This window comes from Dreissena polymorpha, chromosome 13, assembly GCF_020536995.1.
Source record: "Dreissena polymorpha isolate Duluth1 chromosome 13, UMN_Dpol_1.0, whole genome shotgun sequence".
Lineage (NCBI taxonomy): Eukaryota > Metazoa > Mollusca > Bivalvia > Myida > Dreissenidae > Dreissena > Dreissena polymorpha.
Window position 1 is genome coordinate 23,288,454 of NC_068367.1, and position 21,869 is coordinate 23,310,322.

The 21,869-nt window shown below is 37.4% G+C and overlaps 2 protein-coding genes and 1 long non-coding RNA gene across 4 annotated transcripts in view; 2 read left to right on the top strand and 1 right to left on the bottom strand.

The window, feature by feature from the left end:
• The window catches only part of LOC127855528 (uncharacterized), a 39,395-nt gene extending 25,256 nt beyond the window's left edge, over positions 1-14,139 (top strand). Inside the window, exons 22-24 of the mRNA XM_052391246.1 lie at positions 217-359; positions 3,212-3,319; positions 11,775-14,139. Coding sequence (XP_052247206.1) covers positions 217-359; positions 3,212-3,319; positions 11,775-12,859 — 1,336 coding nt within the window. The 3' untranslated portion in view covers positions 12,860-14,139. The remainder of the gene's footprint in view (positions 1-216; positions 360-3,211; positions 3,320-11,774) is intronic.
• Positions 13,446-18,408, top strand: LOC127854516 (proline-rich protein 36-like). The gene is made up of 3 exons (XM_052389581.1): positions 13,446-13,458; positions 15,364-16,671; positions 18,386-18,408. The coding sequence occupies exons 1-3, from the start codon at positions 13,446-13,448 to the stop codon at positions 18,406-18,408; spliced, it is 1,344 nt and encodes a 447-aa protein (XP_052245541.1).
• Positions 18,409-18,885: 477 nt separating this feature from the next.
• Positions 18,886-21,082, bottom strand: LOC127855896 (uncharacterized). 2 transcript variants are annotated; one of them, XR_008037785.1, is made up of 4 exons: positions 20,838-21,082; positions 20,581-20,682; positions 19,782-20,215; positions 18,886-19,323 (listed from the first exon to the last, which is right to left on the bottom strand). It is a non-coding gene; the product is annotated as an uncharacterized LOC127855896 (long non-coding RNA). The 2 variants fall into 2 exon arrangements; XR_008037786.1 differs by having other exon boundaries at positions 20,829-21,082.
• Positions 21,083-21,869: the final 787 nt, after the last annotated feature.

Sequence of the window (21,869 nt, forward strand, 5' to 3'; positions counted from 1 at the left end):
AACTAATACTTGTGAAATCTTATCGCATACATAACACGAAATTCTACTAACTCAAGTACAATATAAAATGTAATCGGATATTATTGTGTCTTATATACACAATACATGTAAGACAATAAATGTATTCATATAAACGGTACCCTTATATATTCATTCATGATTATCCGTGTCAGTTAAGCCTGTGCTAGCTTTAAATTAGTCTCGATTTTATTTTAGGATATACAGCGTCCGATCCACACACGACAGGAACGCCACCCTTAACGTGCAAAACATGGTGGAGTCCGACGAGGGTGTCTACTACTGTAAATGGAGGATAAATGGGGGCGGCTGGCGTGTGCGTTCCTTTTCTCTAGTCTTTGGTAAGCAATAACCGATGGTCGCGAAATATGTATTCACACGCAAAAATACCAGTAGATGAGCACTTGCGCCGGGTCGAATCCAAGTACGATTAATTGTTAAAGATTGTTGAAGATTGAAAGCTTGCTTGATTCCAAAGTTCACTGTGACGAATACACTAAACCTTTGGTGTTTCCGTTGATGTCAAATGCTTGGTCACTTTTTACTACGATGAATCTTATTTATATTATGATTACTCTAGAAGTAATCCTCTATTTATCCGTCAGTCTGTCGGCCTGTAATAACAAACATGTATCATGGTACACATATTTTTAATGATGACATAATTTCGAATAACCCATTAATGCTTTAGATGACTAATGTAAATAAATTGTTGCACCGTTGACCTAAGTAGAAATAACATGGGCGTTAAATAAACTATTTTGACAGTTCAAGTTTGTTTGAGACGATCCCTAGTCATAAAGTGCACTTGCTGTCACGTGATTCACTATTGGAGAATATTAACCGGAAATGGAGAAAGGTTTCGGTTTAGGAATAACATAAACACTCGTTTATATTTAGGATCAAATGCAAAACCAAGGTAAGCGAAGCATAGAGGTTAAAATTATATGTTATACGCCCTATATCCGAAATTGAAATCGATCGCCGTTTAAAAATATACATGGGTAGTTTCGATAGTGATTCGGAACGGACGACCTGACTGTACATTGTTATTGCGTTTACAAGTATAAACAATTATCCATCAGTGCAATGTTTTATAATCCTTGTTAGACGATGTTATTCAATATGTATATATATTTGTTCTTGTCTTATCCGATGTCGCATGTTTATTATGTTAAGGGTTTGTGCAATTTTTGCGTCAAAATAGTAAATATGTTGATAATGTTGGTGAAAAAATATTATATTATTAAAGAAACAAACTGGTTAGCTGTTACAACAATACATGACAACCACGAATCCGTCTTTTTCCAAAACACTTCGTGTAAATTGCCTTTTGTTTTGTATGTTAACGCTAAATTACCACACGAACATAAAGTGTGTATTGCTGCTTCTTAAGATTCATTTATGTTGGTTTGATATTTTGTATGGTTTTCAAATACTACGTCAGGCAATATGTGATTCCCTACGAATGTTTAAGTTGTTTTTCTATTGTCTTTTTTAATTGTTGTCCGGTGTTATAAGTGGTTTAATTGAACACTATGGGCTAACTTAGTATAATTACTTTAAGGGCTTAAGGTACTTGTACCAGGCGCATTATCCAGATAACAACACCAAACAAAAAAAAGTGTTTATTTTTTTTTTATCTGCTTTATAAATTGTCGCGCACAATTAATACTTTTTCAAATATATTTTATTCGGTGTTGTATTATACATATCAAAATGCAGTAGTTTTCTTTTTTACAGGTTTGGTAACCATATCTTAATCCAAGAAAATTTACCACATGTTGTGTACTAACTTCTGCATCAACATTAACTTGTAGTGTTTTTCCCAGGCCATTTTAGCGTGGCGAAAAGCCACGCCGCCCTCCCGGATCGCCACGCTGCCCTTTTCAAAGGCAAATTTCGCCACGCGCCCTTCTTTTCAAAGGCAAATTTCGTCACGCGCCCTTATCGATAACATCTTTATTGCCTTACGATCTAACTTGATCCGTAAAATCAACGTTCTTGATTGTCTGTGACGCTCCGGCTGTGTTTGATTTACTCGAGAGACGTCAACGTCTAATCGACTATATTATTTGAGCAGATTTAATCTATTACAGTGCTCGATTTATAGGTAGACTGCTCCAAAGCTGTGAATTAGTCATGCGTGAATAACCCCGTGTCAGTATCAATCGATAATGCCAGAGGCTATGTTATACCAAGCGCACTTTTCGGTCGGAAATGTGTACTCCTCCACGATAAAATCGTTACTTCGGAGACTTTTGATGAAAAACTCGATGTTATTCTCGTGGCAATTGTGCATTGCATGCATTATTCAGTTATATCAAAACATATATTTTTACGCATAATTACATTTAAAAACACAAACAAATTTATTCTTTATCGCTTTCGTCTTTAAGATAATTAGATCTAATTATTGAAATAATTACTGAGACGTATACTTATTTAACAAAATGCGAATCGCGTATACGATTTAACGTTGCTATGCGCACCTGTCGCTTACATCATTTGACATTTGAACCACATGGTGGACTATACAGAAATAAATTGTGACTCTGCAAAAATGGCAAATAACGTCGTAAACGATCGAATTAACGATGGAGATTATACATTAAGAAGTAATTAATGAAATGTCTGTGATAATCAACGATGCATAAAATGTTTTAGATAGCAACAACATTATTTATTTATTTGTAATCTACTTGGTGGATGTATGTCACGGAAACGAGTGTTTGCATATTGTTAGCGATCAATTTACTCGCAATGTTATTTTAAACATCTGGCAAGATTATTGTTAGAAAATGGGATAAGACAAACGTGGTTTCATTTATATGTTAGTGTATCTGTGTATAATCAGACTCATATGCATATATTGCTTTATTATGTTTGTCGTGCTGTACAGTTTATTGAAACAGCATGGAACTTAAATGTACACTGCAAGGTAAATATATTAATATAAATCATATGTTAAATACATCAATTATCATTAAATGTGCTTGTTTATATGTTATTTTTTCCACAACTGCTTCAGATACGATTACATGTTGCCCCGTAATTCAGGTATTCAGGGAACATTTTTGCCCTTTTTTGCCTAAACTGCGCGCTAAAATGCCCTTTTTGAAAGTAATGCGCCATGCCCCTTTGCCCTCCTGGGAAAAACACTAACTTGCATATATTTTGTTTATATTTTTAGCATGCCCCAATACCCACATGTTATGCGACAATACCAAATGTATAATGAAAAAGGATGTTTGCAATGGCGTTGAAGACTGCGAAGACAAGAAGGACGAAACTGAATGTGGTAAGAGCAACTTAAAGAAATACACGATATGGCGGGGCGATTTATTTTTATGAAAACACAAAACGATGATTGCTACAAATTTTCTTTATTTTGAATTAAGGATCACTGACACTAAGACAAGATGTGAACAGTTCCCTTTAATGTTTTACGTAATTAGATAATTGTTTTTTCAATTAGTTTATTATTATAGTCTCATCCAATATTTACGATTTTCACAATTTTGCATATATAAAACATTAAGATAAAACATTCGCCATTCATAAAATGAATTATAAGAGACTTATTCTGTGTATCAATGTACTTTACATGACAATCAATATACATGTTAAAAGCTATATTGCCACCACCAATCTTATCCATTGTCATACAAATTTGTTACCGTATATTATCCAACATTGTGAATTGAGACATTATTGCACAAACAGTCAACCAACTAGAAAGAACATTCAACCATCATGGCATACCATGATAAGATGAATAGTGGTGATACTTTATACTTCTAACCTATTATAAACTTACAATCAGTTTCAGAATGTAGACAATTGCTCTATATCAGATTGAAGGGAAGTAACTCTTCAAACCCTATCGTTAAAATATTTACTTTTTAAGCCATGGAGAGTCACCTTTCCTTCATTAACATTCAAATGCGCCAAGAAGCAAGTTTAGTGCATTATTGTAGTCCCAGCATATACAATGAACTGTAAATATGTATTTTAAGATTCAGGGAAATCCCTCTATACGAAAGCGGGTCTCTTGGATAATTAATTGCTGATTGTGGTATGTGATTTATTATAGAATTACCCCAAATAGAAGGAATCACTTCCCTATTAAAACATATATTAAAAAGTGAATATAAAAATAAGACTGAAGTTTTATTCTTCAATGATTCAACATGTTTATTATCGATACCACAGGCATTCCCTAGATTTGCATATTTAATAGCAGTCATTACTTCAAGAATACTGATACCATCATTAAACAGGGGCTCATTTACTGTGTCTGACTCATCAACTATAAACTTTACGTGTTCTTCATCATTTCTACTTTATTATGCACAAATTTCACTCTTTCACTTATCCAGAACTTCATTAACATCCTTCGATACAGACTCATCATCTAAAATAACGGGATACCGTTTTTCTTACAATAACCAACCCCTATTATACCAATAGATTTCCAGAACTGTGACTGATTAACATTACAATCATTAAGCAATTCATTCTGTAATGAGTACCACTGTAGGCGTTTGCAACGCTGAACTTCTCTGTCCAACTTCTTACGCACCCTAATATGATTTGATTTCAGTACCTTTTTATCACTTGTATTTGGGCATTTCAACCAAAGACGTTCAGCTTTACACACCTCCGACCACAAAACAAAGAGAGTGCCATTCCACCACTGTTTACCTGGTTTTCTCTTTTTATTACTAATATGCGCAAATGGCTTAGACTTATTAGGCACCTTATCATGCATATTAAATATCAACATCATCTTGTAATTGCAAGCTATGTTCTAACTTATCAACTAGTACGTTTACCTGGCCAAGACATTATGGGTCAGATAAAAAGTCCTGATGTATTTGAGAGAAGTCAAACTTCTCAAAATACTTGCCCTGACCATTAAATGAACTGTCACAATATTCATTTTGTTCTGAAAAATTTGTCATTATGTCCCATGACAACACATAGTGATCAGGAATACCTGCAGATGGTGAAACGTCAATAATATTACAATTATCAACTAGGTCAATAGCATTACAAATAGAAAAGTTGTGAAATAAATGCAAGTCATAATATTTAACAAGACAATAGACTACCACCGAACACCCCTTACTTGAGATTGAGGTAAAATCACATTAGTTTTAAAATTACGACCATTCAAAATGCACAAGTTTACATCTGTTAAAAACTATCAAAAGCTCTCAATAATGATTTGTTTTAAAATCAACAATATTACGAATAGGGACACAGTCAATACCATTAATAAAATCCTCAAAATTCCCACAACGACTAGTAAAGTCCTCGCACAGAAATAATTTGTCAACTTTGTCAACGATATTGGAATATCTAATTCTTCATTCTAATTGGAATCCGAATTAAAATCGTTGTTCGTACAAACAGTTTCCACCGTTTCGTTGGACATCTGAAAAATATCCTGTTCTAAGTTTGAAAAGAATCTATAAAAATCGTCAAATCATATAGCGGCATCATCATGATCTTTTTTCTTTTTGTTAACATATTTATAAAAATCCCTTAGTTTGCTCTTTTTAAAATGTTCGATATCCTTTAATTTGTTTACTCAAAACTTTTGTTGTTTGTGATTAATTTATTTTAACGGCTTTTACAATCACGAAACATATGGAGAAATAGAAGTCATACGCTGAATTCGCTAAATTCGCAAAGATTCTTTATGTCTAAGTATTGCTTGTAAACAAACGATATCAAATCATTCTGCATGCTTAGCAACTGATGACGGGGCAAAATAACTGTTCTTACGAGTTATTAATGATTATCCACATATTGGTTCAGCGACGTCTTTTAAGAGACATTAAAACTGATGAGTACAAGTTGAGTCAATGCTTGATGTTAAATTGTCGAATTGTTCAGTTATCCACAATAAGCCATTTTTAAAATCAACCTTTAAATCTGCATTCCATCCATATTTGATTTCAACATATTCATGTTTTGGCAATAGGCTATTATAACATTCGATTACAAAATGCAGTGGTGCATGATCGCTAAAATTTAAAACGGCAAAATCAACGATCGATTAAAGTGAGATTCACATGCTAGTACAAATTGATAGTGGAAGTATCGCTACGTGACGAACATGTAAATGAACCTTTGTTACAATCATCAAATAATCTGTCGTTAGCAAATCGCATATTGAAAAATTAATAAAGGTCACTCAGACTCAGTGTACAATAAAATTACTTGTTTTGTCGATTGCGGGTCTGCTAAGAAAATTATCGGGAATGTAATTATCACAGTCAAGAAAAGAGCACATTGGTCAAAGACTATAAAATCGTGTTTGTTACCAACTCTGGCATTACAATGACATGTGATAAAAACCGGACTCTATATTATAATTGATAATATTGTTTTCGAACAGTATCGCAAAAATCAACGACTAATAAAGAATGACAACTTGATCATTTCATTTTAGCTAGAAGTAAATTTTTGTTTGCTGAGCACGCTGTCCTGTGTTGAGCCAGCTGTTTTACGATGTTGTACGTTTCATCAGTAAGTATATGTTAATTGTGGAGAAATGCAGTAGTTTATTAAAATGTTTAATACTGATATTAGTCGTTCGGGTTGAAATACGTACATAGCCGTTTATAGCTGCCAGCGGTACGCTACGTCGCGGCTAAATGTGTGCAGTCAAGCTACACAAAGCTATGAAACTTAGACTTGTGTTTAAAGAACGCAAACACGTTAGAAATAGAACACAAATTGCAAATACACATAGCTCTACTACATGAACATGTCACAGTAAATCTTTTAGTTTTAGTATTGACATTAATTTTTCAATTAAGCAAATAACCAAGTAAATCACACAAATTAAACATAAGTTAAGATTAACATTAATTAACCGATATATCTCCAGACATACGTCATGTAGTAAAATTAGGTAATTAATTTTACACCGAGATCAATAAGATGACGTCGGAAAAATAGTTTGCTGCGAGTTAAAACATGGCATTCAACGTAGCACGAAGAGGCATTGACTTAAAAATACTATTGTATCATCCGATTGCGAAAATCGGGCAAACGTTTCAGTTTCTTTCTCGCTCAATGATATAAATTTAGTGTATATTCTCATTGTTATCTCGTTTTTTTTATATTAGGTCGCTATTTGTAGTGACGATAATGCTATTTATCCAGCCACTGTTGCAAACATTGACCAAATATAGCAGGGTCAAATACATTTTCCTATCTCCGGTCAACAGGAAGTAGTGTATTGCTACGCACGCTGTGACGATTAACATGTTATCATTTTCATTAACTTGATTACCCAATTTATGACGTATCTAATGTGACGTCATTGCTCAGACGAAACATACTATCTTCTCTTTTTAGCTCAGCTGTTTCGGAGAAAACCAAAATTATTGTCATAGCGAGCTCGTCCACCGACCGCGTCATGCTACAACCTTAACCTTGGCCCTAAAATCAAAGTGCTTCCACCTACAACTTTGAAACTTCATATGTAGCAGACCTTGTTGAGTTCTACACGCCACACCCATTTTGGGTCACTAGGTCAAAGATCAAGGTCACTGTGACCACTAAAAAAATAATCTAAACATGCACCCGCAGCCGAGCGTTGGCACCCGCTATGCGATGCTCTTGTTTCTATCTCTTGGCCACGACAAAGCTAACTCGTTTCCACGAGTTAGTAAGTTGTGGCCTCGAGTTGCTAAGTCGAGGCCACGAGATAGACAAAAAGAGGAGTGAAATTTAAAAAAAGTGGAATGAATGTCACCTCTATGCCACCATATATTACATAGCTGATGAACAGGAGTTTTTTCTCAGCACAATGTGTTCACTTTACCTTAACTTTGTAATCCATTTTTCTTTGACAACACATAAAACCCCAAATTAATTTAATTTGATTGACCTTATTAACGCTCGATTGGTCATTGTCGGCTCGGGTACTACTTACATGTACCCCGGGTACTCTTAAGTACACTTACATGTACCCCGGGTACGGTAAATATACTATGCAAACTGTCGATATTAGACTGTAACCGAGTTGTATAAGTAGTACCCGAGCGTACAATGACCAATCAAGCATTATTATCATATAAACACAATTGAATATTAAAAAAACAACAACATTTAAATACATCAAAAAATCGAAAAGGCAATAACAGGAAAGGGGTACCATCAGTCCCCCCCCCCCCCCAATCACACACATTCACAGGTCTACGTCTATGCCCCTGTGCATAATAAAATTCATATGGAATGGTGTGAATGGTATTGCAATATTTCACATGGTCTTTGCCAATCTGTTCAACACTTATTGTCCTCAAATTTTTAGTTTATTTACATACATGTAATATAGCAGTATAAACTGTTTATGTTGATTTTGTCATTATTTTTAAAATGATGATTTTGCTTCATTTACTTGTAAGAAAATGGAATTGTTTTTAGTCAATTACTATTTTACTAAGTAAGCTGCATAAACATCAATGTTCTTTTTTATGCCCCCGAAGTGTGGCATATAGTTTTTAAACTGTACGTCAGTCCGTCAGTCAGTCTGTCCGTCCTTCCGAAAACTTTAACATTGCCCATAACTTTTGCAATATTGAAGATAGCAACTTGATATTTGGCATGCATGTGTATCTCATGGAGCTGCACATTTTGAGTGGTGAAAGGTCAAGGTCATCCTTCAAGATAAAATGTCAAATATATGGCTTCAAAGCGGCGCAGTAGGGCGCATTGTGTTTTTGACAAACACATTTCTTGTTTTGAAGATCTGTCTTGAAGTTGAGTAAACATGTTTTATTATTAATAAACATATTAAAGCACATTCAACAGATATTGACTTTTTCGTATGAGTTTCTCAATTTGTTCACTTGTTTTTACATATTTAGCATTAGCTCTTGCGGACTGCCCTCCTCCTCCTGCGGTCCAGAATGCCGCCTTCAGTCCAGTCCAGTCATCATACGCTGATGGTGCAAACGTTACATTCACCTGTAATACTGGTTTTGGACTTCAAGGTAGTCGGATACATTATTGCAATGGAAGCAGTTGGGAAGGATCCCTCACATGCTATGAACAGTTTTGTGAGACAATGAATAATCCTAGAAATGGTACAATTGTCGGAAACCCATCCTACAAAATTGGCACTTACATCACATTTCAATGTAATACAGGCTACACATTGAAAGGAAATAGCCAGTTGCTGTGTCTTGTTGGTTTGAATGAAAGTTTGAAGTTTGATAGGAACCCACCAACATGCGATGTCAATATGTGTCCAGATTTCGGGGTTATAGATCATGCACGCATTTTCCAAGCCACAGATGGAGGAATAGAAAATGATTATAGAAGCGTAGTTAAAGTAACCTGTGAAGACTCTTATGTGCTGGACGGTCATGCTTCCGTGTTTTGCCAGGGAGATGGAACTTGGGGCCCAAAACCGACCTGCAAACCATTAGATTGTGATAGGTTCTATGGGATGAATTCAAGCTGCGTGAAAGACTTTGCACTGCTTGATACTCTGTATTACATGGAATGTAAGATTGATGTCCCAAATACAAGAATTGGAGCGCCGGACAGCACCAGTTCACCTAATGAATGTGAGGAAATGGATGTATTCACAGTTTGGATGCTTTTGCCATTGCAAAATTATGTACAATAAATACATTGTGAAAACAGAAAACCTTGATACAAATGATTATCTGCAACACGACAATGATTTGAAGTGGAGTTGCAAGGAGGGTTGCACGAAAAACCAAACTAATGCTCTGAGATGCATGGATGGACAGATGGAAATGCCGTCTTGCATCTGCGATGCTAACATACATACTGGTGAACCTTACACGACTGACAACACTACTAATCCCAGCGTTTTTAATACTGGTGAGCTGCAGATGGCGGAGAGCTTTAAATGCGTGGGGATATTGTATTGATCTCTGCGTTCTGTCCGTGTGTCCTGGACACTATCTCCTCCTACACTATTAGCACTATAACCTTAAAACTTACACACATGGTAGCTATAAGCATGTGTGCTACCGTGCACTATGTGGAATTTCGATCTGACCCCTGGGTCAAAAGTTATGGGGGTAAAATGGGATAAATGAGGACATTTTCACTCATTTTACTAACAACATGCGACGCACATGATAATAAAGTTTGACCCAGGGGTCAGATCAAAATTCCAAATAGTGCGCCGTCGCACATATGCTCATAGCTACCATGTGTGTAAGTTTCAAGGTTCCAGTTCTAATACTGTAGGAGGAAATTGTGGCCAATGGTGCTTGGGATGGGGCCCAAAATTGTGTTTTAACATAACCTCTTCATTTATTCACCAATTAACTTCAAATTAATACTGAACATCTCTTTTGACAACACGGTCTATCTCGTCCATCTATGTCCACATTACCCACCCGAGGGCCATTAATAAAGGTTAAGGCAGCTTTGTTCCCGTCCTCTTTCAAATAAATCGAGAGGTTCACGGGTACTACTGCCCCGTACCCCCAATTTTTTTCGTACCTCAAATTTTTCGTACTCAGTTTTTTTACCCACATTTTTTTTCGTGCCCAAATTTTTTTTCGTACCCAAATTTTTGTTCGTACCCAAATTTCAATTCACCAATTGACTTCAAATTGGTACTGAACTTCTCTTATGACCACACGGTCTATCTTTACCATCCATGTCCATCCCGGGGCCTCACCAACATAGGCCTTGCCCACCCAAAATTGCCTTTTAATAGAACATCTTTGCGGCGTGGGGATACTGGTCGGTCTCTGCCGCGCCATTTCTATTATATATTATTTTAATCTTTAACGGGATACCACAATATTGTATTTATTGACAAAATAACAACTGGTTTAATGTGTGCAGGTGCTTGTAAGCAGTTAGTAGTCAAACCAATCAAACAATGGTTAAATTCCTTTTGACCCAACTGTGCTTGTTGGTTATCACCAAAATAAAATGCCCTAGAGTCTTTATTTCTTTGGTTCCATTTCCCAAATCCCCAAAATGGATTCCATTATTTAACAATAAATAACACCAGTTTTGTTTTGCAAGACACCAATACAAAATAAAATTCTATAACAAATATTTTCAAGACTTTGGTAGAATTTTGAAAACAAACATACCTCAGAGGGGATAATCACGTGATAGTCAAGATGGCGACGTCCATACCGAGACAGTTATTTATCGCCGTTTTATACCCTTTATTACATCTGTTTATTTTTTAAATGACGCTCACTTTCCAGCCATATCAGTAAAAGGGTGATAAGCGTTTATTTCGTATTTAAATTCGCTTTATATATCGACTTTACTCCCCGCAAATTTTCTTGGTGAAGCCTTAATTAGGTCATCCCGCTAAGAAATTACGCACCGAGTGAAGTCGAGATATAGAGGGAATATTACTATGAAATAAAAGCCAGTAACTTTTTTCCTAATATGGCTGGAAAGTGAGCGGAATAAAAATAATAATACAAGCAATATAGGGTATAAAACGATGAAAAATACCTGCCTCGGCATGGACGTCGCCATCTTTTTTGTCACGTGATTACCCCCTCTGTACCTTGGGGAACAAACAAAGCTGACCAAGTAACAATCCTTTAAACATCTCATACAATATTAACTAAAACTATGTGCATGAAACTACCATTGGTACAAAATGGTTCAGAGATGTTTGTACCGTCTGATAAGATTTTTCCAAATTTCAATAGCTCATTAAATATTGTATGTTTACTTATGTAATATAACATATCTACTTGCAGCAACATCAGATAGAGTCACCCTTCAACCCGAGGAAGTCAATTCAATTCAGCCAGTAATTGTCACAGAACAACATCATCATGGTGGAGACGCAGAGCACCACACTCCTGCTCATCATGAGAACACTACAGAGGATCCCCATCCCCGCGTTGAAGATGGCAGCAAGCACCATGCAACAAAACATCACGGTGAAAGTGGGCATCATGCAGACAATACGACGCATGAACATCACCATGAAAGTGGGCATCATGAAGACAATGTAACTGATAAACACCATAATGCTGACCACCACCATCACCATGATCATCATCACGATGAAGATCACCATAGTTCAGACTCTAAGCACCATCATTCACGCTCTAAACACCATGACTCACACTCGAAATCACATGATTCAAGCTCAAAATCACATGATTCTCGCTCCAATCACCATGATCCACGTTCCAAACACCATGATTCACGCAAACAATCACATGATTCAAGCTCAAAATCACATGATTCAAGCTCAAAATCACATGATTTATGCGCCAAACGCCATGTTTCAAAGTTTGACCACCATGATTCAAAGTCTGATCACCATGATTCACACTCCAAACACCATGATTCAAGTTCCAAACACCATGATTCCAAGTCTGACCACCATGATTCAAACTCTGATCACCATGATTCAAAGTCTGATCACCATGATTCACGCTCCAGACACCATGATTCACACTCCAAACACCATGATTCCAAGTCTGATCACCATGATTCAAAGTCTGATCATCATGATTCAAAGTCTGATTACCAAGATTCTCGCTCCAAACACCATGATTCACATTCCAAACACCATGATTCAAAGTCTGATCACCATGATTCAAAGTCTGATCACTATGATTCACGCTCCAAACACCATGACTCACGCTCCAAACACCATGATTCCCAAACTGATCACCATGATTCTAAATCCGATCATCATGATTCAAAGTCTGATCACCATGATTCCCATGCAAAATCCAAACATCATGATGACAAGGCTAGTCCAGGTCATAGTTCAGTTCACAACGGGAACGTTGATGTCAATATTGACGTAGAAATCAATAATTAGACTGAGTCTGATTGCAATTGTAGTTGGTTTACAGTAAAGCTTTGCTCCCTTTCCCTGCTATTAGACTGTTTTATGGAATTTAATTTAAAATGATTACAGAGTAATAAGGAAAGAGTCTTTTTATAATTGTCTTAATATCCATATTTATATAGCACTATTATATGAAATCTACATTCAAGAGTTTTTTACCAGTAAAACATCTAAAAATAAACATTATAATACTAATAAAATTTAAAATACAATACATCTTTCATGTAAATTCAAATGCAAAATTGACTGAAAAAATCTTGTAAAGATAAAAATGCTTTAACTTATAGAATGTTTAAGGTGTGACTAATGTAAAAGTATGTTCTCTGAACCCGTGATTGATGAGTAATTTTTTAGAAATATTTGTAACACTAACACCATTAGTTTACATTAAGATGTAACACGTTTATATAATACGTGTAAGTTTATGTCTTATTTTGAATGTATACAACCAATAATTCTCACATTTATCCCTTCTACATACGTTTTTTTTTAATTCATGTTTTTGAATTATTGTATATTCCATATATGTATTCGGCCATTATATATGCATGGCAAAATGAAGCACTACAGTAAAAGCTTCTTTTTTTTTTCTTATTTTATATTCTATGACAACTTGAAAAGGCATAAAAAAATATGATGCAGTTATCGTCTAGTGGGCCATTTAATGACTTAATATGCACTTGTTGCATTATAAGACAGAAGGCTTATTCGGGATCGCGTTTTACCCAGGAAAATGCACTAATAACTCAGTGAAAGTAGAGCAGTGTATTTAGGAACATTCCAATGTTTGAGCTATTATAAGCATTATTTATTTAATGAACACTTTTAATTGGTTATAGCTAAAAAAAAGGAGAACCTTTGGCAATGGCTTATGCATATATAAAATAATAATGCGCTCTGTTTATCTTTTATGCACTGAGTTTAAATAATAAACATTCTAAGGCGAATAGTATGTTTGGTATTTTGAGACATTAAACATAAATAAATATTTATTTTAATATTTAATGTTATTAATAATTCATTATTCATTCAAGTTTTTTATTCTATGAAATTACAATTAATGATATCAACAAGTTTTCTAATTGGTTAATATCTAGACCTCTCAACAAAAATTGTCATAAACACAGTGGTCCATATATAAATAATTTAACAATATATCCTTGTTGCTTAAAATATCCATATTTGCAATTGCATACTATTGCCTAAATGTTAACTCATTATCAGATTTGGAAATAAAATGTATAAATATGTGTTAAGAGTTACAGTATTTTAAATATAAATTTATGTATCAAAAACCCTTTAAATAAATATGATATTATGAGGCGTGTCTCTCAAAACCTTGGCTTAAAATGCATGTGCATAATATTGTATATATATTATTTATTAGAGCATTTTTAAAATTAAGTCTGTTTGGTAATTTTACCTATAGAAGCTTATAATGGATTATATTTTCCTGTTTTTTTTTATTATTTGGGTTTTGGTTCCTGTGTTGGGTTATCACATATTCAAATATCATCCCCAAATAAAGCCATACAATCAGAGGATAAGGAGTTCAAGTCCCACCACCCTGAGTGTGGTTTACTCCTGAATGTTTTTCTTTTCATAATAGTCTCCCTTTACATAGAGTCAATTTGCGCAGTTAACGGTACCTGTAATTTACACAAGTATTTATAATACAGGTGAACTTCTTACCCAGATAATTGAGTGAGAAGGTATGTGATTGAAATATTATTGAACACAGCAAAAAACAAAATTGCAAAAAAAATCATTATGTGAATTAGGAAAGGGAATAAAACTTTGAATGGACATCACTTATTTTGGCAATTGTCTATAACATGAATTTCATTTCAATTCGGAATGTTTTTTGTGTGGGCATATAGGTCTGTATTCACCAATTAATGCAAAGAATAAAAAAAATAAACATATTCTTACAACTGTCATGTTCTAATAGTACATCCGTATAATGCAGTCAAATATGAGATGGAATTTAAAAGCTCTTACTATACAATTCTCCATTTAAAACAATTTTCTTATGACATGCACATAACATTTCTAGTCTTATTAAATGCAAGCTCTGAAAATATTTTTCTTGGTTGTTAACTCTTAGAATATGTTGGTGAATACTTGCCAAAGGAAGTACCTTACTTTTTTTTAATGTATGATCAATGTATCCATACATGCAGCTGGCTAAGGAAGATTATAATTGTGAAGTTTGAAATTCAACAAGTCAACAATCAATAATTAACTATATGGCAAAAGAGAAACAATAATGTAGTAGTTTAAACTGCTAAGTACACTTATTCCGCAATGGGCTAAACTTTGGAAAAAACACTACTATGAACATACAAAACAAGGCCGTCACATTAAAAATCAAAAGCACATACTGTGTAGACCATTATTGTAATGTGTCGATCAAATGGGAAATTGTTGAATGTAGCTGATTTTAGATGGGTTGACATTGACCATTGCCCCAGGAGCAGGGAATCGCGCGCAATTATTTTCTCCAATCCCCAGCTTCTACCCCTCACCAGCTGCTACCCCTCCTCCAGCTGCTACCCCTCTCCTCACCCAGCTGCTATCCCTCTACTCACCCACGTGCTACCCCTCTCCGCACTCAGCTGCTACCCGTCTCCCCCCCTGCTACCCCTCTCATCACCCAGCTGCTAACCCTCCCCCCCCCCAGCTGCTAGCCCTCACCTCACCCAGCTGCTACTACTCTCCTCCAGCTGCTAACCCTCTCACCCCAACTGCTACCTCTCTCATCACCCAGCTGCTACCCCTCTTCCCTCAGCTGCTGCCCCTCTCCCCCCAGCTGCTAACCCTCTCCTCACCCTGCTACCCCTCTCCCCCCAGCTGCTACCCTTCTCCCCCCAGCTGCTACCCCTCTCCTCACCCAGCTGCTACACCTCTCCCCCCAGCTGCTACCCCTCTCCTCACCAGCTGCTACCCCTCTCCGCACCAAGCTGCTACCCCTCTCATCACCCAGCTGCTATCCCTCTCCTCACCCAGCTGCTACCTCTCCCCTGACCCAGCTGCTACCCCTCTCTCCCCCAGCTGCTACCCCCTCTTCTCACCCAGCTGCTACCCCTCTCCTCACCCAGCTGCTACCCCTCTCTCCCCTAGCTGCTACCCCACTCACATCCCAGCTGCTACCACTCTCCTCACCCAGATGCTACCCCTCTCACCTCAGCTGCTACCCCTCTCCTCGCCCAGCTGCTACCCCTCTCTCCCCCAGCTGCTACCCCTCTCCCCCCAGCTGCTATCCCTCTCTCCCGAGCTGCTACCCTTCTCCTCACCCAGCTGCTACCCCTCTCTTTCCAGCTGCTACCCCTCTCCTTACCCAGCTGCTACCCCTCTCCTCACCCTGCTGCTACCCCTCTCCTCAACCAGCTGCTACCCCTCTCCTCCAGCATATACCTCTCTCCTCCAGCTTCTTCCCCTCTCTCACCCAGCTCCTACCCCTCTCGCAACCCCCCCCCCCCCCCTACTGCTACCCCTCTCCTCACCCAGCTGTTACCCCTCTCCTCACCCAGCTGCTACCCCTCTCCTCACCCAGCTGCTACCCTTCTCCTCACCCAGCTGCTGCCTCTCTCTCCACCAGCTGCTACCCCTCTCCTCACCCAGCTGCTTCCCCTCTCCCCCCCCCCCCCAGCTGCTGCCTCTCTCTCCACCAGCTGCTACCCCTCTCCTCACCCACCTGCTACCCTTATTTCCCCCAGTTGCTACTCCTCTCCCCCAGCTGCTACCCCTCCGAAAACCCTCAAACTTGGCCATTAAATTTGGTAAAAATATTATATCAGAATTGTTGTGTTTTTTTAACAAAATGATGAAAAATGTTGTTTTATGACATATTGATAGTTTTAAAGTGACTTGGCCACGCGCCCAACACCTGTGGTTAGTTTAATATTGTCACATGTTTTCGAAACCTTTACGTTTACCCAACAATCCCTGACTATCGCCTAAACCATTAAAATATTAATATAATACCTGAAATCGGGTCTGCCCGCTACCATGCATTTGTTGTTGTTTTTTTCACATATCAAATTCTGAAATATTCGGATCCCCATTCTTAATTCTTTAAAGTGCAAGCTGAAAACAGTCGATGCACGACAAACACTTTGTTTTCATCATTTGGTCACGTAATCGGATTCTCGCGATGCACGAGGATGTCGTTTGAACGCGGCACCACTTTGCGTGGACCCGTTACATGAGAGGATCAAGTAAGGGCAAGAACGTAAAGTGGTGCATTTGTTATAATTTAAGTGTTAAATTTTTCCTGAAATCTTAACCGGGCACATAACGATTACGCTAGAAATACTTGACATCAATGCGGCCTGTAACATTTTTTTTTATTTAAAAGCCACTTAATATAAATCAGAGCACTACACAATCCCAGACTATTCTTACTCCTTTACAAAAATATATTAAAAAGATGAAAATAAGGTTGTGTGCGTAATTTAGAAAATGTCTAAAAATATCATTGATACATTTGAAAATTAAATGATTTATTCAATACTGGAATAAGTATGTCCGCGAAGTACTGGCACACCAGCTTACACAGGAAAACCGTGCTGTACATATAAGCATAAGCACAGCAGAGGAGCTAAAATATGTGTACGTTGAATGGAAGTGTTAATGGGTTAACTTCCCTTAACGAATTTCGTTGTTGATGATTAAGTGTCGAAAATCGAAGTGAATGTAATACCGAGACTGTGCACGTGCACAGCTCGTGTGAAACATAATACAAAATGTATGCAGGGTTAGCGCCCATGCGACTTTCAAATTGAGCCGCGTCTTGCGAAAACCGGGCTTAGTGCATGTACGAAAGTGTCGCCACTGACTACCAAATGTGTATCATAGACGACACTTTTCGGCTTAGCTAAATTGTCTCTAAGACGAGAATTATTTAAATGAAAAGTACCATTATATCGGAAAGTGTCGTCACTGCACAGGCTAATCTGGGATGACATTTTACGCACACGCATTAAGCACAGTATTCCCAGAACGAGGCTCAATTCTCTGCGCAGTAACATGCTGAAAATGCAGCATTACCGTCTCGTCGGATATGGTTTGTACTATATTGTCTAAAAACTGTTTTTCCGAAGAAGCTATTTATTCCATCGAAATGCCCCTTCGCAACTTCAACGTGTTTACCTCCGACCATATGCCGTTCAAACCTTCCTTATACGAATAAGTTTATGTCAGAAAGGCATAATATACATTTTTCGCTTTAATTTCAAGAACAAACACACAGTCAAACAAAATATAATAAACACAAATTATGAAACATCTTTGATAGAGCGCCTGTAACAGTGTGAAATGCAAACAAATGTAACAACATCACCACTCTACATCAACATTTAGCTTATTGTTTATTAATGTGACCAGCAATTAAATACAATGAAATAAATCAGTACAATAGTAAATAGCAATTTATAAATATCTTTAGTACTGATGCTTGCGTTGCTCTTATTGTTGTTGTACTTGTTGCTGTAGACGACACTGACTTGTATGATTGACGACGATGATGTTGTTTCAACTGTGTATATCATCTTCAAGATTCACCTACATGTAATACAATTTTTAAAAAGGCACAACACAACATGCTTCATCAACTAAACACCAATGTAGCAATTTAATACTAAAACACTGAAAAATAGAAATGTTTAACTACCGTCTGTTTTTTTTTTCATATTATATTCTCTAAACTAGCACACACTTAATGATATTCACGTGCCTTTAAAGTCTAAATATATATGTTACAACCTTTAATCGTGACATAACGTCACTCGTTCAGTATTTCATTTCGAATCCACTCTTTAATTAAAGACATAGACCCGGTTCCGATGTAATTTCGAGCCAATTTTATAAGTGACACTGTTTTTCACATTAAAATGTGATTTATAGATGGAAGAACTTGCAATCAGGGAAGCCGCCACTAAAGAGCAAGATTGTAAATAAATGTTAGTGACAATAAGCATATAAAGTGCGCTTCATAAATCAATATTTTTAAGTCACTTTGTTTTCAAACACTAAAACATGTATACATGTTTATATTACATCAATGTGTTGATTAATTTTGAGAGTTAAAATTATATTCAGTCACCTTTTCCGCTAAATTTGACTTGAAATCAAAATTTCATAAAATGAAAAATCATAACATTCCGGAAGTTCATGTTACCATTAAACTATCGTTTTTGTTAAAAAAAAGTATTCCCTGATTAAAACATTGCTTGTAAGTAGAAGTTTACGAAAGCGAAAACAGTAAATCACTGGTTAATAAAAGAGTTGATCCACTCTATGAATGATGTGACGCGCTTCATGACGCTAGGATAGTCGTCGTGGATACAATCATCGCGGCCCCAAGAGATGATCCCCTCGAGCACAGAGACGTCATCTCCGTACGTGCACGTCACACCGCCTCCGGAGTCTCCCTGGAATGAGACGAGCAATTGAGAAACGAAGATTTGAAATAATCAAAGCGCCGACGGCATCACACGTTACTTTAACGTAATCAAGCAATTCACGTGTGAAATTACCGTATATGTAACATTGACACGGTATTCTGAAGGCTTGAATTCATTTAACACATCAATCCTGATACCGTAGAAAATGATATGTGTGGCAACAAATCTGCAGCATCCAGCCAGTGCATGAAAGTGTTCCTATTTGTAGGCATTTGTAAATATTACTGGAGTTGAACACGAAGTAGCAAAAGTCAAAGAACAAGATGCAACTAAATGAAAATCTATAGGAGTTCAGAAATAAAATTTGGGTAAATTTTATATTAAAATGACAAAAACAACAAAGAAAAAGCCCACATAAATTCAATCGCAAAATATTTTATAAGTAACATATACGATGTCCTACTTTTTCAGGCCTTAGCACATACCTTTCACGGTCCACGGTCACCGCTCGTGAAGCAGACGACATCGTCTGTAAAGTTGGCGTCCCATCTCCGCGAGCACTCGTTGCTAGGCAGCATGTCCCCATTTACCTCACGCAAGTAAAGGAAAAACATGACCAAGTATTAAATAGGTCACAGTTGTCACTCAGTACACATGGATCATACTGTCAATCTCGTGTACGTACTGTTTTCCTCGCCCCAGCCGTACACCCAGCAGCTATTAGGAGCCAGGGGCGCTGTCACCTGGTTTGGATTTGTTAGGCATGCGGGGCTCAACCGCTCGTTGAACACGAGGGGTTCTTCAAGCTCTACAAGGGCGATGTCGTGGCGATGTCATGGTGATGACGTCGTATAAGTGACGCCAGTCCGGTTCGCGGGTCGGTTACGTTCTCCGCAATATTGGATCGGAAAACATCGTGCTAAAATACATCTACGTTTGGTTAATCGAGATACATGGATTAAAATAATAGCAATAAATTCCTCATTCAACCCGTCGATTTGATAAGAAACTTAATTCACAAGCAAGTTCGCACTAAACATTTCAGAAGAATCTTCGTGAAAATGTGTTTTCTTTTTTATTGCAAATTAGTTTAAAAAAATAATTGCCCTGCTTGCGCTTAATTAATTAATCACCGAGCACTTAAATTATACTCCGATATGTTGCTTACACAAATGGAAGTTTAAAGTCATAATTAAAAGCAAGATTACGTTATTAAGTATTCACTTGCATCAACATAATATAGTGAGGCTAATATGTTTCTGTAAGTCCAACCGTGTTTACAACCTATATAATGCGCCGGATGTTCTTCGTCTTGGAGCGGCCATTCCGTTCGAAGGACAACGTCTGGTCCCCGGATACACGCACAGATGGCTTGCATCCGTTTGTCTGTTGTAATAAATTACACATACAGATGCTGTCATAAATTACACATACAGGTTTCGTATAGATTTATATGTAGGTAAACTGTGTAATTGACAAATTGTTGACATTATAAGTCGTGTAGGACTGAACAATACACCACTTAACGGAACCTGGAATACCCCTGGAAAAAGTGAGCCGCCGTCAGCACCCATCGGTCACGGATGACCACGCCCCCACACATGTACAGCCCCGTGAAATGACGTATGGCCACCTGCCACGGCCATGCCTCCAGCTGCGAGCGCTGTCCGCCGATCACGCGGCGGATGCGAGACGGGCGCCCCATATCGCACGTGCTTTCAAGGATCGGCTCCATTGCGGGAGCTGCCGTCGTCGTGGTGGTCGTCCGGGGCGATGTCTTGAGACCAGATCTATCAAATCAGTAACAAAAATGTGCATTACTGCAGGATTGATAATTTCTAGGCGTAGATGTTTGACCCAGATTTTCATCTTAACTAATACATAACGTCAGCAGACCCGAAAGAAAGAATGCATTCGAATATTTCATTAGCCGATTCGATATACCGGTAGATCCCACATAACTTTGGCCACATAACCAGAGGGTGTAATGACGCGGTAGTAAAGATGGCGACGTTCATTCCGGCGACAGTTATTTTTCGCCGTTTATACTTAGGTTTAATTTTTAAATTATTTCACCACAAACGTTTGCAGCACTCGATCAGTCCGTCTGGAAATCGTTCTTGAAAGCCTAAATAGTCTACCGAAATTTGCCATTTTGCTATAAATTACACAATTTGACTTCCATTTTCTATACAAAAATGTGCTTAGATGTTACAAAAACAATTTGTTTTAAAGAGCCGCGTCGTGCAAAAGTATGTGGCAATCGTATATAGTCCAGTCTGGGCATCTCACAGGCTGGTCAGGGGATGCATTATGAGACCACGAAACCTTGCTTGATTTTATAACCTGACCAGACTTTGCGATTGCGCAGACTTGGCTTGATATACGCTGGCCGAAGCGCCATAAGACCCCTTTCGCACAACGCGGCTCTGATAGTAAGATTTGAATGTGTCCAAAGAAAACTGCATGTTAATCAAATATTATCATTCCATATATTTCAATGGATAAGAAATAAACTCATAGTAGCCATGTTAGGACACAAATGAGGGGATCTCCCGTAGTTTATTTTTTTC